This window comes from Plectropomus leopardus, chromosome 17 (assembly GCF_026936395.1).
Source record: "Plectropomus leopardus strain MGB_pleo_1.0 chromosome 17, ASM2693639v1, whole genome shotgun sequence".
In the NCBI taxonomy this organism is placed as follows: domain Eukaryota; kingdom Metazoa; phylum Chordata; class Actinopteri; order Perciformes; family Serranidae; genus Plectropomus; species Plectropomus leopardus.
This window is the reverse complement of record NC_142192.1, coordinates 13,500,170-13,517,883: the sequence shown is the minus strand read 5'-3', so window position 1 is coordinate 13,517,883 and position 17,714 is coordinate 13,500,170. Positions and strand designations below refer to the sequence as shown.

The 17,714-nt window shown below is 39.3% G+C and overlaps 1 protein-coding gene across 1 annotated transcript in view; it reads left to right on the top strand.

The window, feature by feature from the left end:
• The window catches only part of rmp24 (ribonuclease MRP subunit p24), a 30,269-nt gene that overhangs the window by 11,147 nt on the left and 1,408 nt on the right, over positions 1–17,714 (top strand). The window contains exon 4 of the mRNA XM_042506575.2: positions 16,165–16,358. Within this exon, the coding sequence (XP_042362509.1) occupies positions 16,165–16,358 (194 nt within the window). The remainder of the gene's footprint in view (positions 1–16,164; positions 16,359–17,714) is intronic.

The following is a 17,714-nucleotide window of genomic DNA, read 5'->3' as shown; positions in this document are numbered from 1 at the left end:
GTCCCCCCAATAGCCCCCTAACTGTTAAATTGGTCCTTTTTTGACTGTCCTTTTAGTAGATAGTACCAGGCAGAGACAGAATGGACAGCTTATTTTGGCAAGCACCCACTCGCTCTCCTGATGAGCCCATTTAGATGAGGAAACCGGTGGTGGAGCTTGTGGCAACAGGGTCATTTCCCCCTCTACAATCAGAGAGCAGTGATAAGAGGAAGAGTCCGTCTGGTGATCTGACATCAGCCCTAATGAAGAGCAGCTCTAGTGGAAATGCTGCTGCCTCATTAAAATCTGGTTGGGTTCATTTAAAATGCAGGTATTCACCACGCAAGGCACTCTGAACCCACTCCATCTCACTATCCATCAGTTGACTGTGAGGGCAAAGAGGAAGACAGATGGAGAGAGAGAGCAGTAAAAAAAGGGCAGTGAGAGAAGTGGAGGAGAATAACAGGAGAGTGAAACAGACAAGGTGAATAAAAGCCTGAGGGTGGAAGGCAGATAGATTACAAAGGTGAACAGGAAAAGTCAAATGATGGACTGCAAGAGAAAAAAAAGTTGTCATCTAGTAACCTAACTTTGCATGAAATAGTGGCTGGGTGCTCCTTCATGTTCTGCGTCTGTAGTCTGTGGTGAAGGTCAGATCTGGGGTCAGAAAGTCATCTGGAGAAAGGGATTTGAGAGAATCTTTACATCATGACACTTTTGTAAAATGTTAGATTTATTATATGTGTTTTCAGTTAAGAAAATACTATTAATGATATACTAATAAAAAGAGTCTTTTTATACAGGCCCAAGTTGAGTGCCGAGATTGGCCTAAATATAAGAATGCAGCTACAGCTGTAACATTAAAGGCCCAAGCACACTAAAAGCGTCTGACTCGTGCATTTTGAAGTATATATATTGCTTTAAATGGATATGTGAAGCTGCTTTGATGGCCCTACTCTGAACTTTGAAATTTCGGATCAGATGAGGACACAGTGAACAATGCTGTTTTTTCTGCAGCCATAGTTACTGCTTAGAGAGAGCTAAAAGGAAAAAGAGGGTAGGAATTTTTCCCAAGAAGTCATTAATTTATAAAGAAATACATTTAAAATCATAATAATACAAACTACCTACATATAAATACTTCTGGTTCTGTGGTGTTGGTAACCAAAAATCTGATGCATGCAGTATGCCGTATGAGCATCAACTGACAAGCGTCAAAAGAGGTGTGTGAGTTATTGCTTTCAGTGCATCGGGCCTTTAAAGCAGCCTTCTTCTGCATCTAAAATGCCATCAATGCTGCACCAGCATGGATTTTGTGAAACATGTTATTGAGAAATCTGCTAACTTAAAAAAATGATCCCTGAATTTTTATTCTGCCTTCGCAGCAGTGACCAGAGGCATTTTGTTTTTGTCCATCCATCTGTCTATACATCCTATATATCCTCCAATTTGGCACAAGCGTCCACTTTGGACTCAAGAATGAACTCATTAGATTTTGGTGGTTGGAGGTGACCTCACAAAACCCACTTTTGGACATATCTCCAGAATTCAGAACTTTTTACAAAGTTACGCACAAATGTTCAATAGGACAAAATGATGAATTAGTGACTTTTTAATTCCAAAAGATTAACTTCACTGTGACGACAATCTCTTTCTGATATGTGTGAAGTCTCCATGTGTTAGAATATGCAGCGTCTTTGCAGCACTATCCCTATTTGAAGCATTGTCCGCTGTCATGGCTGCATATGAATCTGGATAGACATGAATGTAAACTGCCACTCAGCTGGTTGGCAGAGGCATACAACCACGCGGCGGTAATTCTAGTTAACAATAATTTATCATTCTGTGTAGGTTTTAACAAGAAAACCCATTTAAATCACCAGTTTGTAACTAGTAAGTTTCTAAGCCCTTAGGAGGATATTCACACCGAAACTTGCTGATTGATTTATGAATAACTGTTGCAAACCCATCCTGGACTTTAAATCCCCAAACATAAACCTGTTTAGCTCATCACACACACCCTTAGTCAAACATAACTGTGTTGTATTTCGTACCCTGAAGGCCTCTCTTACAGACACTCAGTCGTGACTGAGCACCTCTCCTCTTACTCATATGTCAACAGCAGTGTTTTGGTCACGATGGACAATGTTGATGCTTGTCCATCACGTGACTTCCTAGTAAACCAATACAACCCGAGCATGTCTTTCATGGTATTTTTACCCACTGTTTTCATGGTCACTCGCCTGTCATATACTGGCGTTCCAAGGGGCAACAAGTCAAGCCACATATGTGAGACAGTATACACTTGTGCTCAGCTGAGGGGTGATAGAGAGGTGATACCTTTAAAATGCACACTGGTGAAGCAGTGAGATAAGAAAAGGAATGTGGACTTACTTTCCTGTCGTTGTCCCCCTGGCTCCATGCTGATGCACAGACCACAACAACCCTGACAGAGAGGGGGTCAACACGGAGCCTGAATAATCAGATTAGCATCCACTCGTCTGCTCTTTAAAGATAGGAGCATTGTTGTAGTTGGGGTGCAGGGATGATCAGATGTAATATATAGGGAGTATTTTCAAACCTGCACCAGCTGTCCTTTTGTTCATTCTGAGAATAATAAACACAGACTTGAAAACATCCTGCGTGAGATAATGTGCCGCAGTGACCGTGAAGCTTTAATTTGTTTTTTTGTTAGTGCTTCATAATTTTATTGTTTTATTCTAGTGTGCCAGAGTTGAGTGTTATGACTGTGTACACAATATTCTGCTCCTCTTACTGTTTAGTCACGTAGCAGCCTGCAGGGAGAGGCAGAGGATTTATTGGAGAAATAATCAAAACATCCTGTCATATAAATTTACTGTCCCATTTATTCCTCCTTGTGTGCAGGCTTAGACAGACAGTTTATTTGAAACAAGGTGCGAGTACTTGCAGACACAGAGATCCATGTTTGCTTGTGTTCTTAGTCCTTTTCAGAGTGTCAAAACAATTCTGGGATCTTGCTCTGGATGAGAGGTGCTGTAGGACGCTTTGAAGAGCTAATTGTTGTTATAACTGTTCTTTTAATCTGATATTTGTAGTGTATCGAGGCCTTTATGCATTCATAAAGTGTTTCCAGCTTTTGTGGGTGAAATATTAAGTGTTCCAAACAATATACATAGTACATATTACTATAATATAATTCACATATGTTTACATATGTAAAAGTAATCCTGGTGAGCTTCAGATCGTTCCAACTATACAGTATACAGTACTGTGCACTGTTTTGAGACAAGCAGCTTTTTGATGTGTTCATCTGCTCAAGGCATGCAACTGCAAGTGTTTACATAATGTAGCCTACACTGCTACATGTAGCTACATGCTAACATCAGCAAAATGTGATCTTGGTTGCTGATGTTGTTAATTTCTCTGTTACTTCGACTCATATTCCTGCTGGAAAATGTCTGCATTTGAAAAATTTCTAGAAGATTTTATTGGTGATCTTTTTCACAGTAGGAAGTCCCTCTATGTTACAGTCATTCCCCAGCTGCAAGTACACTGCTACATGTAGCTATGTGCTAACATAAGGTAAACATGCCATCTTGGTTGCAATTGATGTATATTATGTATATAATTGATGTATATTATGTCCTATGTCCTAGATTTTGGGCCATATTCCTGCCAGAAGACGTGAGGTCGTTTTTAGAAGATGTTATCGGCGATTTTTTTATATAAGGAAAGTGACACTCCCATACACTGATTCCCCGGCTGCAATGATGATGCAGAGACACCAAGTTACAGGCGGGTGCGAAAAAAAAAAGAAGCGTCTCAGACAGAGAGTATGCAGCACAGACATTATACGTAAAAAAAATGTTTGTTTTTTTTAACATTAAAGCATGTAAACATGTTCTAGCTGGAACCCAAAGTACAAGTATGAACATGAAAATTAGTGTAAAAGTTGCCCTTTAATAAAACATGTCCCTATCTTAACAAAAATATAAGCATGCACATGACCAGTAAATGTATATTCAAACTCAAAAACACGGGTAATGTGCAGCAGTTGTACTCCAGGGTGTAAATCCCCTTCATTTCACACCATATTGCTTTTCCTTTAGGATGTGTGTATGTGTCGCCCTCTGGGTTGATGCAAGCACATGATACTCTTTCCTCAGCTGTGTCAAGTTGTTTCTTATAGGTATTATAAATCTGGTATGTTTATGTCTGCTTGGCAGGTTATGTAGCAACGGATATGGAAATAAGTTGGAATGTTGCCTCACAGGAGAAGTGGAGACCCTAAATGGAGCGAAGGATAGCACATTCGCCTCCTCCTCTGTTCTTCTGCTCTTCCTCCTTGAGCCTAGATTTATGCTTCCCAGCAGAGTTGTTTATTACAAGAAAAAAAGTTTTCAGTACGGGCTTTTCCTGGCTATATACATTAATATTGTTTCGGAGGGTGAATTTATGCTCAGTGCCTATACTCAAGACTTACTTATCTGGGGTTCCCACAGTCACGGAATACCTGGAAAAGTCACAATATTCTTTTATAGATAACCTTCCACATTACAAATGGGCAATATCACCATGTTTCAGGGTGTTTTTGTGATAACAATATTTTTAACTATGACAAAATATAAAAAGTATTTCATCATTAATTTCAAGAACATGCAGTTTCAACAAAATGAGTGCATAGTTCTATATGTCAGGATTTCTTTAGTGTGTAAAAAACCAACCGTAACCAATAGCAAATATGCTCATAGGCACGCTTGACGTAGCCGCGCCTAATGGTATGACAACATTATGTCTACATGTTGGAATATTGCCATTATCACAATCGGAATTTTTATTATACCAGTATTATTGTGAACAATAAGATATGGCACATCAGTGTTTCATGTAATGTAGTATAACGGTAAATAAATTATCGATAGCTGTCGATGTAACGTAGCTATGATATGTGTCAGTGTGTGACAATGTTATGTTTTCCATCCCTGGGTTCTTCCCTCCCTTTTTTATATGCCATCTAGCTGAAATTATGTTTGAATATGTTTTGAATATGATATGTTTGAAAAGTGCTGAACAACTGGTGCAACAAAAAAATCATTCTTATGGGTCTTTGAAAAGTGATGGAAAAGTTTGAAATGTTGTCCATGAAAATGTCTGAGAACCCAGCTATAAGACAGGTGGAAAGGCACAATTACTGAATGTGCAGTCACGATGCTGTTTAACAAGTGTTGTAATGCAACACTTGTTTTACTCTGAAAACAACACTTGCCTTCTGAATAACAGATGAACCAGGCTTAAAAAAACACAGTGGCAGAACATAAGTGGTTGAAAAATTGTTCAGTTTTCCGAGAAGGGCCATTTCTTCCTGACGTAAATCCAACATTCCTCTGTAATTTATGTCACCACTTCTTCTTGACCTCACTGGCCACCTCTCATCCCCCAGTCTTCTGGGGTTTTTCTTTTGTACTCTCCAATCCCTGCACTGCTTTTTCGCTTGCTTTTTACCTCAACCCTTCTACCTGACCGCCCCCTGCCCTCTCACATTACCATCATCTTGCTTCTCTCCTCCCATTCTCGCTCATCTCTTCACCACATCCCTCTGTCATATTTATTTTTACTGGAGTAATGCTGTTGGAAAATGTGTCTCTTAAGGAGATGACAGGAAACAGGAGACAGAGATGTCTGGCTGGTTATTTGTCTGTGTTTGCTCTCAGGGAACAGGAAAACCCCCTCAGAGAGGTTTTGACACCTCGAGATTGGGTAGCGAGTGACAGGATGACGAGAGGGGGACGTGTCTTGGAAGAGAAAGGCCAGTGGTTGCGGCCTTGAGCTTTCTAGATACAAACACAGGAGACTTGCTTTGAAGTGGAAACACTCACTTATGTCTCACGTGTGTCGCGCTTTGACAAAGTGTGTACTGAGGTATTTTAAGCAAGTTAACACACCATTAATGGGAGCACTGTGCATGGCAAGTCAATGCTGGGTTCGTGACTGACATCCTCTGGAAACATTGGAGGGCCTATTAACATAAAAAAAAACATGCATAGTGTAAGAATGCATGCATATTGGTTTGTTTTTCTATCACACACACACACACAAACACACTACAAACCCTGGGCTAGGTTCAGCTTCTGCTCTCTTCTGTCAACATGTTTGTAGCCCAGCTCATATGCAGGATAAACCCCATATAGAGAACTTGATGCTGCTCCATTACAGCGTGTCATCTGTCAATTAGCCTCTGTTCCGCTCTTCATTTCATTTCCTCACCACTATTAAAAGCCTACTCTGGAACTTGGCAATCTCTACTGTGAGCTCAACTGTAAGTTGGCACGGGTGTTAAGGTTTGGAAGCCGCCACAGTTCAGTTTTTGAATCCTCACTCAGCAGCATTTATATTGCTCCTGTAACCCATTCTGACAGCATGCATGCACATTAATGGCATTCATCGCATACCTGTTATAAAGCCACACACGTGCCATTAGTTACCTTTAAATATGACTTGGAGGGCTTCAAATCCAGACCTGTCTCTAGGCTGTATTTTTATGCCTCTGCACCGGCAACAGCCGCGGCCGGAGGCAATAGGTTTTTGGGGTTGTCTGAACGATCTGTGTTCATTTGTCCGTGCATGTGATATTTCAAGAATGCCATATGGTACTTTCCTCAAATTTGGCACAAATGTTCACTTGGACTAAAGGATGGACTGACATTTTGGTGGTCAAAGGTTAAGGTCACTGTAGCCCCTTTGCTTGTTCAAAGCATGAATGTTGTGTCATTATTCCACCTTGCCGTTCTGTATAAAAGGGATAAAATCGGAATAGGGGACACAGTTGTCTCACCTCTTACGCAACAGTGTATGTAGTGACAGCACTGAGTGGAAGTCTGTGTAACAAGGATAGTCAGCAGGACAGGATGAGTGTGATGTTTCGACAAAGTGCTATGTGTGCGACCCATTGCAGGGAGATTTTAAAAGCAGCTAGCAGTCGTTAGGATCTAACTCTAAGACGAAGAACAGCAATAGAAATTGTCCCCAAAGTGGGGAGACAGTGAAGTCTGGGAGCTCCTTATCCTCCAAGCAGAAGGCAAGATCAGCCGCCATGTAACAGGGACAGCAACTTATTGTTGGTGCCATGTTATGCCATTGACATTGTTCAGAAAGGGCTATCTAATGCGTATGTTATATGTCACACTAGAGGCCTACGCTGTTGTGTTACACGTCAGGCCTCTTTTGCTTTCGAAATACTAGAGCTGCACTATGCCTTCCTTGTTTGGTTCTGTATAAAAAAAGCAAAGCCAGTGTAATAAAGGGGTTTGTGTTATAGCCCTAAAGCACAATCTCTGGGTTTTTGGCCATAACTCAACAATTCATACACTTAATGAAAAAAAATCACACAAATGTTTAAAAGAATAAAACGATGAAGTGATGACATTTTATATCTAAAGGTCAAAGTTTAACTTCAGCGTGACATCATAATGTTGAGCAAAAAATGTTCTGGCCACTACTTAACGTCACAACTCAGGAACAGAAGTGAAAACATTTGGTCAGATAATGAATTGGTGAGACTTGTCTCTGCTGCTGGCTTTAAGATGTGTGTGAAGCATTCACGTTTTAGAATTTGTAGCTTCTTTGTAGCAATCTCCATCTTTGAAGCATGGACTATTGTCATGGTTACATACGAGTCTGTACAGACATGGATGTAAATTGTAATTTGACTGGTTGGCACAGGTACATAACCGCACGGTGGTAATTCTAGTTTATTGTTATACCTGCGATCAGAGCAGCTACATCCTGAAGCACAGCTGGTCCATGTGGGAGTAAAATGCATAAAACTGTGTGCAGAATAAGGACTACAACTATGTGCACAAAGACAGAACTATTCATATGCATTATTTATTATTGTTTGCAGATTTATGAAGCCACGCATATCCCTTAGTTATGATTTGTAAATCTCTGATTGTGAAATTGGATGCACAAGCCTAATTTCACCGTCCACAATGTAATATTCTAAATTTATGTCTCTCCCCTTATATTTTATATCCACTCTATTATATCACCAACAGCTATCTCTAAAAAAAACATGCGTGTGCCTGGTCTGAGGTATGCATGAGGTGCGCACAGTCTCACTGTACATTCTTCTTTTATGCATACCAGTGTGAGAAATGACGTATGTGTTCGTCCTTTATATATCTGGCCCTTGAGGTGTCTTCGTGCCAAAGACATTTTGTAAATTGATGTGCCGGCATTGCATATGTGTGTCGTAACGAGTGACATCAAATAATCTTTGGTCTCCTTGCTTATAAATGAAAACAGAATGTAATGATTTTGTTTATACAGAACATTTAATTTTGCATTTTCAAATGTCATACAGACACTAAGCCTTTAATCAGGCAATGTGTTGCTAGATTTAATCCAAACCATGACAGCATACCCTGGAAAAAGCCTTTACAGATTATATCAGGAGAATGGGAGGAAGCATTTGTTCTCACAGTTTATCTTAGGATATTTTTTATGCTATATCTGAAAGAACCTTATCAAGCGTCACTTTTTCCGCCGTGAGATATCGTTGATTCATTGGGCTCTAGATGTTCCCTCACCATTTAACAACTCACAAAAATCTGCAACAGAAGACCCACAGCATCATGAATTACATTATTTCATAAAATCTGGCAGACTGAATATTTCCTACTTGACTTTGTGATAAATCATCTTTTAAAAAACTTAATATCTTACCTTCACCCTTTACAGTGTTTTATTTATTTATGTATTTTTTTTTGAGAACCTGCTGGTGTGATTTAGGATGAAAAGTGACCTTTATCACCCCCAACAGAGACAGAAGGAAAGAGGAGGAACAGATATGACATCTTTCTTTTTTATAAATGGCAGTGTGTAGCCGCTCTGCATTCAGATCGGGTGTCTCTGTGTGTTTACCGGGCATCCTGCCTCCAGACAGTGTGACTAAGTGGCTGCCTGCAACATCACAGCCTGCCTCGTATTGATCCCCCAACTGCTCTTCTGCTTTCGGCTTTATTGTGTTGTATTGATGTGTTCTCAAATGACTTTCACACACAGTGCGCGCAGATATTTGTGCTTTTGAGTGCACGCACACAAGGGCATTTTAAAAACTCTGTCACGCAATCAACATTCAACACTTTTTTCAAACTTATATTCAATTCAAAGGCAATTATGTGCACTTAATTCTGTCACTCACTCTGTTGCTCTGCTCGTCTTTCCCTTCCTGGGCGCTGTCGTGCTGCCTAGGTCAAACTAATCAACCCAAGCTGACCTCTAACTGAAGAGAGAGAAAGTCAGGAAGGGAGGTATTTATGGAGCAGGGGCTAATAATAGAATCAGGGGTCCATCTGTAGAATTGATTTATGTGGGTCTGTGTGAGTTTGTGTCATTTCTGTTGCTTATTGCTATTTCACATTCAATCTACCTTATAATTCTCAGGACTAATGATACATGTAGTAATGTTACATTGTCAGGCTAGAAGCACGGGTGTCACATGCCGGCAGAAATGTATGTTACAGGAAAAAGAACCTACATGGGTTTGACCTGAAAGACTCAGTAGGTCAGAGACAGCAGAAGCAATGATTTCTGTTTTGAACCTCAGAAGTGTTTACTCCCGTCTTCTCATTTTTCAAAATATTAGGTCACACGTTGTCAGCTGGGCGCAACTTCAGCTGCATGACACAAAGCTGCAAAGTCGCGTTCAGAGTTTTTTTTCACTCTTTTGTTCATTTTACCATCATATTTTTATCCCTGTCCATTCATGTAAACTTATATAGGATATATGTCTTAAGCCAAAGCTCATAGATTTAAACTTTGCTGGTGATTTATCAGCATCCCAGCAAGCCCTGACTGCCTTTAAAGGCACAGTTCACCACAAAATTAAAAATACATATTTTTCCTCTAACCTGTAGTGCGATTTATCAGCAAGAAAGGTTATCTGTCTATATGTGTTGGCACTGCGATAGTCTGGCGACCTGTCCAGGGTGTACCCCGCCTTCCACCCGATGACAGCTGGAATTGGCTCCAGCCCCCCTGCGACCCTTACAAGGACAAGAGGTTACAGAAAATGAATGAATAATGACTTGGTTTTCATATTCGAAAAGGAGTGATAAAAATAAAAAAATGTATTTAATTGAACGAAACATCTAATGCAGCTGTTAGTCAGTGCTCATGCACATGTTGTACTGCCAACATGTGCAGAGACAAGAAAGCCAGCAGAAGACCGAGGCCGACAAACTTGTTTTAACTTAAACTTCCACAGAGGAGGACTGACGTCTCCTCTGTTGGATTCTTTCATATGCCATTTGGAGCAATAAGAGGAATCAGAGGAAGGTGCTTTTTTCTGCACATATTCTGTCTCTGTCCTCCTGTCAGGATATAACAAAAGTTTCAACAAATATGACAAAAAGTTATTTTTTTATAATTGTTACCACTGTAGCTTTCATGTTTACATCTTGCACTGTCACGACCGCGAGCCTCTCGTCCATGAGTAGATGCATGCTTCTTTCGGTGCATCTCAAACCAAAATGATCAAGATTGATGATTAGAACCACTGGTTTGACGAAAATTGAATAATTTAATTTTTCGGTGAACTGCCCCCTTTAAACATTTAATTTTCATACCTGCACGTTCATGCAAGCTTACATAGGATGATGCACGTCTTAGTCAAAGCTCATAGATTAAAACAGTGGTGGTGATTTGCTGTTGTGCTGACTGCCTTTAAACCTTTCACTGCACAGACACCATGAGAATTAGCAGATTGGTTTATCCTCTTTATAAAAGATTAAAGGAGACTTAAGCTATTTAGGTGGGCTGCTAGTGAGGTGTATGTGATTGCACATTGTCTTTTTCTATGATTTAAGGGATGAACAGCACAATGCTCATATTCCATGCACTGTGCATAATTTTCCAGAGCTAAACAGCCTAATGTATGCGTATGAGAAGAAGTGTGTGTGTGACTGTTGCTGTGTGTGTTGGCTGGTTGGCTGTGTTGGCACATGTTTTGTCGGAGAGAAACCAAAAAGCTCCTCTTTTTTGTTAGGATGGCAGTAGGATGAAAAGTCAAGGCTGAAGCACGGTGTGAAAATATAATGCTGCTCACTTTGTTTCTTATATGGTGAATTTCATTGTGATATCATAATTACAAGTCATGGTGTCTTCCTCTGATCATATGATGGATCTAGATTTTCAGAAAAAGAAATTTGATTCTCTGCAAAAAACAAAATTCCTTAATTCTCCTCCAGCTGTATATAGGTGGTCGTTTATCCTCTTCCTACACTGAATCTCCAACTTGTCACTTTTGCCATATGCTTTGCGCTCTGGCCACTGCTGGTCTGTCTGCTCCCAGGATCAGCAGACAAGAAATCAAATCTGTCTGTGGCGCTGGCTCACGTGTGTCCCTCCAAGTGCATACACTACATGCCCAAGGATTAGCGTAAATTAGACGGGTACACGTGACGGTTGGGTTTTCATTTCGGTTTGTCATGAACTGTCATAGCCATACGATAGCCACCATTGTTGTTTATGAGTGGACGGTGTCATTTGTCGACGCCTTGGTCTTGTTGAGTTTGACAAGTCTCTGCACTGTGCTTCTCGTGCACGTGCACACACACACTCACTAGATAAAGGTTTCTTTTTTTAGAGCCTGTCATCTCAGTGCCTCAGTGCAGGCCAGCTGATGATGGAGGGGCCAGTAGTGGCAACTAGAGGACAAGAGGATAAACAGAAGCAGGTCATTCTGATTGTAAACATCCATCTGCAGCCAGCTGTCTGTGTTTGATCCACTCCACTGAGAGCTACACACTCCTGTATCCTAAAATTTCTTTTTTTTTTACCTCCTTGGCAATCATGTATTTGATAGTCATCTGAGTTAGACTGTCACCTAGATATCCACGGCCCTAATCACTTACAGAATGCAGTACAATTGCGGTTATTGCACCATTTATAACTGCAGAACAAACAGATTTTGTTAAAGTATTCGTTGCCAGTTTCCTGTCAGTGTTTGATTAGATGAAACTTAAATGATCTACAAGAGGAAATTGGGTAACGGCAGTGATGGAAATGTTCAAAATAACAAAAAAGCAAATACAGAGTGAAATATAATAACACTGCTTATCACAACACTTTAAAAATAAATACAGATGAATAGATGGATGTAAACAGTCATGACGTGAAAATTGGAAGGATGCATGCCATTGTTTAAAATATTCTGTAGGGGAATGTAGTTCCAGTTAATCTCAATGCAGCATGGAAACAATAATATAGTATATACATTATATATGTGTGTGTGTGTGTGTGTGTGTGTGTGTATATATATAAATTTAAGGATAGAGACTGACTATAAAATATATATCGAGAATATATCGAGTCCTTCAAAAAAAAAAAGATCAGGAATAAAAACAGGCTACTGGTAAATACAAAATATTGGTGGTTGTATTACTTCTCAATGTTTTTAGTTCCTTTGTATGATGTTTGTGCCAAAACTGGCCTAAAATATTAAGCTGGCCCATGTGACGTGACTGTGGAAACCTACAGTATGTGACATCAGAACCTCGTGCGCACGTGTTGCACACTTCCACATCAAACACGTGATAGAACGGCAGATAGGAATTATGTTGGATGGTTTGGTGATACTTTTCACCTGATACAAAATACAGCAAGATGCACTCTTTCTGACAAGAAAATGCAGCACAGCAGCAAGATGTGACCTCTTCAAACAAAAAAAACACAACCTAAAAGTTATAGGGAGGCTGAACAAAAACAAGAAGTTGTCCATAATTCATTTGTATTAAAACTGTTATTAGCAGCCATTATGTGCAATGTGAATTGCCTTTAATTCTAATGATCTTTTTTTCCCTAAATTTGACCACTATTTTGAAAAATCACATACCCAATAAAGAAATAATCAATATCAATATTGTTGAAAGTGGAACAAAATATATCAATGTCAGATTGAATTTAGTATGTTTTTTTTATAGTCCATCTCTACTGTGCAGTAGTAATGCTTCACTAATCCTCCAAGGAGAGAGCTGGAACACTCTGGAAACATTAGAAATTCAATGTGGGACTTGAGGACACTATAGCAAGATAGACATTTCCTCCTATATACGTGAACCCAGCTCCTCTAATCGAGTGCCGTTCTGCTCTCTGTAGACTGTTTCTGTGAAATACCTCTATATAACCAGCCGGTGGTGTGAGTATAACAACCTTTGCCATGCTTTTTCAATATTAAGACATATTAGACCGAAAGAAAAGCCTGCAGACAGTGTTTGTTAATGATAAGTTTGAACAGCTTTATGATCTCCAGCTAAATCCATCCTTCGTGGATGAAACACAGTTGCTCCAGCTTTGTCTGCATCTTCTGCATTATCAGCTTTGAGTTATTACGACTAGTTAAATACAACGATTGTAATCAAAATCGGTCGGAGCTTTGCTAAGTTTAAAAGAGTGCTTATTATGTCAACGAGGAGAGATAATGAGTTTGATGAAAAGGCTTTCACTGTTGAATTTTCTCGTTCAATGTGAAGATTCATATGCTGAAATACGGGCTTGTATCAAGGCCTGGAAAGAAATTGTTTTTACTACTTATATAATCACAATAAGTCAGGAACCAGTGGAATGTAACTTAGTACATTTGCTCAAGTACTGTACTTAAGTTTGGTGGTGCTTTGTTCTATTTCTTTTTATGTTGAGTATTTTAGTAGTGGGTTTCTTTCTGGTGATTTTTCTGCATTGGGTACATTTACATTTAATACTGTAAGTACATTTTCCTGAGAATACTGACTTACTTTTACTTAATTAACATTTTCAATGCAGGGCTTTTACTTTTAACTGAGTTTTTTCACAGTGTGATATTCGTACTTTTGCTTAAATAAAGGATCTGAATATTTCTTCCACCACTGAAACCTTATGTATAGACTGTGGATGACCTTGCTGTATTAACTTGGGAATTATTGAGTCCTTGAGAAATAATATAATTGTTTCGCTAAAACATATTAGGCAATCAGTTCTCTTGTATAGGCTGCATTGAAAATTAAATTGTATAGGTGCTGTTGGCCTCTATATTCAGCTGCACTTTTACAATGAAGAAAATACTTCAAAAAGTCAATACAGTCACTAGCAAACCTTTTTTACGATGATCACAATGGTTTTCAAAGTGATTTCTCTTTCAATCCTTTGGATGTGTGCTGCACTACGAATACTGTAATTTCCTTTTTTGAATTTAGTACCATTGGTTTTTAAAAAGCAGTGTACACAGGAATAATTAATCACATTGCGTTCGATACAAAATCAAAATCTTACATATTCTACATGGAAAAAAGGCCTTGGATTCTAACAACATCTTTTAACCCTACCTTCCTGGGTTTAATGCTTAGACGAAGGTCTAACATTTTTTTTATCCCTTGAGGTAAATTTTGTTTGCAAACAACGATGTTTCTAGATGAGTCCAGTTTGAATCTTAATTGTCACCACTGACGAAGCAACAGAGAGTACTGGCTGTCCCACAGAGTAGTCAACCTTTTTGAAAGTGCATTGGTCCGTCCTCCTTTGAGCCACACCCCTGTGCAATGGGTGGATCAGTTGCTCGGCTGGCTCTGTATAAAGCTGGACATGCAGGCTCATGTAGTAAACACTTTACACACGGTCACGTAGAAGCAAGGAGGAACTGTGTACTCGCGGTGCATCGAAACCCAACGCTCTCCAACAGACACCTGTCAGAATCTGAAATGGCTACCTTCGTGTCGGTGAGTTTTCCATCTCATCAGCATTCAGGACTGTCAACAGCTTGACTCAGACTTACTGACCTCTGCAGGGGTGGTCTGTTAGGACCAGTGTGTGTAACTCTTGATGGCGTAATGGGATTTATGTTACTGAAGGTTGAGAGGAATGTTGAAGAAGAATCTTGAATCTACACTAAATACCTTTTTTCTACAGAGAAAATCTCACTAGTTTAAGAGTTTACTGATGTCCTAGTGTTGGTTTATTCTTCTGTGACTTGTCTTGCACTTCAGTTTATCACTGAGATGGTGTTATTATCTCCAAACTGTTATCATCGCTTGATCTTTTAGTTTTCTTAGTTGTAAATACTGGTTAGCAATTGAATAAGAACATTGGTCAAATGTTAAAGGAGTGATTGTGGTGGTTACCTCAGCTGCTGGGTTTTTCTTCTGTTTGGGGATGTACCATAATGTCTGTCATTAACCTCATGACTAACTGCACTGTCCCAGTTACATGTAAGACACATGCACTATACCTTTTTATTGGGACACAAGACAGTGGTGTGCAGGAATCTTGGATGCCAATTGTTGTCTTGAATCATGTGGATCTCATGAACCAGCAGCTGGGGCTCGTAACTCTCGCAAGTGCCTGCGTTCTTTGCTTAATATAGGGCCTTGTGTAATCCGTGTCACGAAATTGCTCAGAATTGATCATGTAAGGCGCAGTATAGTGTCAACTCCACCAGCATTTTAAAGTAATTTTTGTTAGAAAAGGGTCATAGAAATGACCCTGGCTCTTGTAGCACCCATACCCTGAATAGGTGAAACTGCATGGCAACAACCCCACCTTGCCCTTTCATAGGTTAAGCCAATGTTTCCCATCCTGCTTTAACTAATCCAGTTATTTTCATATCCGTACATACATAAGGTAAGATAATCTTGGGAATGTTGGGCAGGGCCAATGGGAACGGCCTCAGCTGTTGAGGCAATCATCTCCTGTCATGAATTTGCTTCCTGGACCCCATTTATGAACGATTCCTCAGCTGTGAGGCTTTGGGCTGGCCAGTGTCAAACAGAGCATATGAGCAACTCTCATTACAGCCCCATTGCCTGCCACAAGTCCCTCGCTTTGTGTCTCTGGCGGCATTCTGTCACTGAAACCAATGTCCAGACTAAGTTACAACAAACTCCCATGTGTCCCAAAGAAAGACACAGAGCTGTGGCTATACTGAGTTTGATGAAAAATAATGACAAATGAAAAAAGCTTCACCCTCCCACACTTAGATTTGCATTAGATTGGTATTATACAACATTAGTTTCAAGAACCTTTAAGAAAACCTTTAGATTTCTTTTGTAAAGCATCCCCATGGGGATACCTTGCATGCCTTCACCTCAAAATCTTGTTATGTGAGAGAAGAATATACATAGATGCTGTCCATGCAATATTAATAAATATGCTCTTCTCTTCCGTTTTTCCCAGATGGCCACCTGCCACACTTGCAACAGGACATCCAGACACAAAGGAATGAACAGGGAGTTTATAGCTACCCTCGCTAAGACCCACAGTACACCGGGGAGTGTCGGAAAACACAAGACCCCACAGTCAACCCACCGAGCCAGCATGACAACTCCCAAGACTCCCGGCAAAGACAAGACACCTGCTCACACACCTAGGTAAGTTATTTTCAGGTGGCTGGTATTAATATATTCTGAGCTAGAAAATTAAAGGGAAACAGCTCTTTCAGTTAGTTCTTTCATGCCATGGTCAATTTTGGTAATTTTTGCTTAAGTCTCATGTCTTCTGACAGACTAGTGAAAAGAAAACGTCCAAATACATGCATCTGATCAGATAATGTATCATTTGCATTTTTAAACAAAACTTTTCAGAAAACTTAATCAGAAAAATAATCGTCTTAATGTTAGTAATCAACTGGGGAAGTTTCATGGTAATATCTATTAGTTAAAAGTTTTACTCTGTTCACCTGTAGTGTCTTTTTTTTTTTTTTGGTCTAAAATGTACAGAATTTTACAGTACTTCTCTTCAAAGGCCATTCTCTCAAAATGAGTTTTTGCTCATACTCTAAGCTGAACACGTCCACTCCAGTAGCACTTTCATACACACTTTATTCATATATATATATATATATATATATATATATATATATATATATATATATATATATATATATATATATATATATATATTCTGAAGGTTGTTACAATGTGATGTGCTAATAAATCATTCATAGTCTGATTTATATAATATTTTAAAACATGGCAGAAATTGATTTTTTTTTTTTCAATTGCTATTGGCAGCCTGGTTGATAAAAAGAGATATCCTTAAGTCCCTCTGTAAAAATCTTAGCTCTAAATGTCCACAATATGAAACAAGACCTTTGAACCTGGCTCTATGAATGTTCAGATTTATGTTCTGGAAATATATGCAAATTAGCACCTATTCCATCGGATAATTCCCAATTTGCATATTTAAAGTTACAGGGTGTAGGATTTACTGACATCTAGCGGTGGGGTTGCAGAACTTTTCCTATCTACCATGTAGGAGAACTATGGTATGTGTAAAACATGAAAATGCAAATGGCACTATCTAGAGCCGGTGTTAAGTTTGTCCATTCTGAGCTACTGTAGAAACAACATGGCAGACTTTGTGGGAAAGGGCTAATATATAATATAAACAGCTCATTCTATAACAAAAAGGCAATGATTATTAACTCAAGGTAATTCTAAGCTAATGAAAATAGAGCTATGAATGTTACGATCTGCAAATATATGCCCCTAAATCCTACACACTGGACCTTTAAACATAAAATTTCAGATAATTTGTAATATAAAAAAAACAAACAATTGTCTTAATATTAGTAATCACCTAGGGAAGTTTCATGATGATTTCGATCAGTTAAAAGTTTTACTCTATTCACCTGGGGTGATTCCCCTTAAGATAAAACCTTCCTTGACTAAAGTTGGTTGCTGATACAGACATCTGAGAGGATGACGTGTCAGGCATGTAAGCAT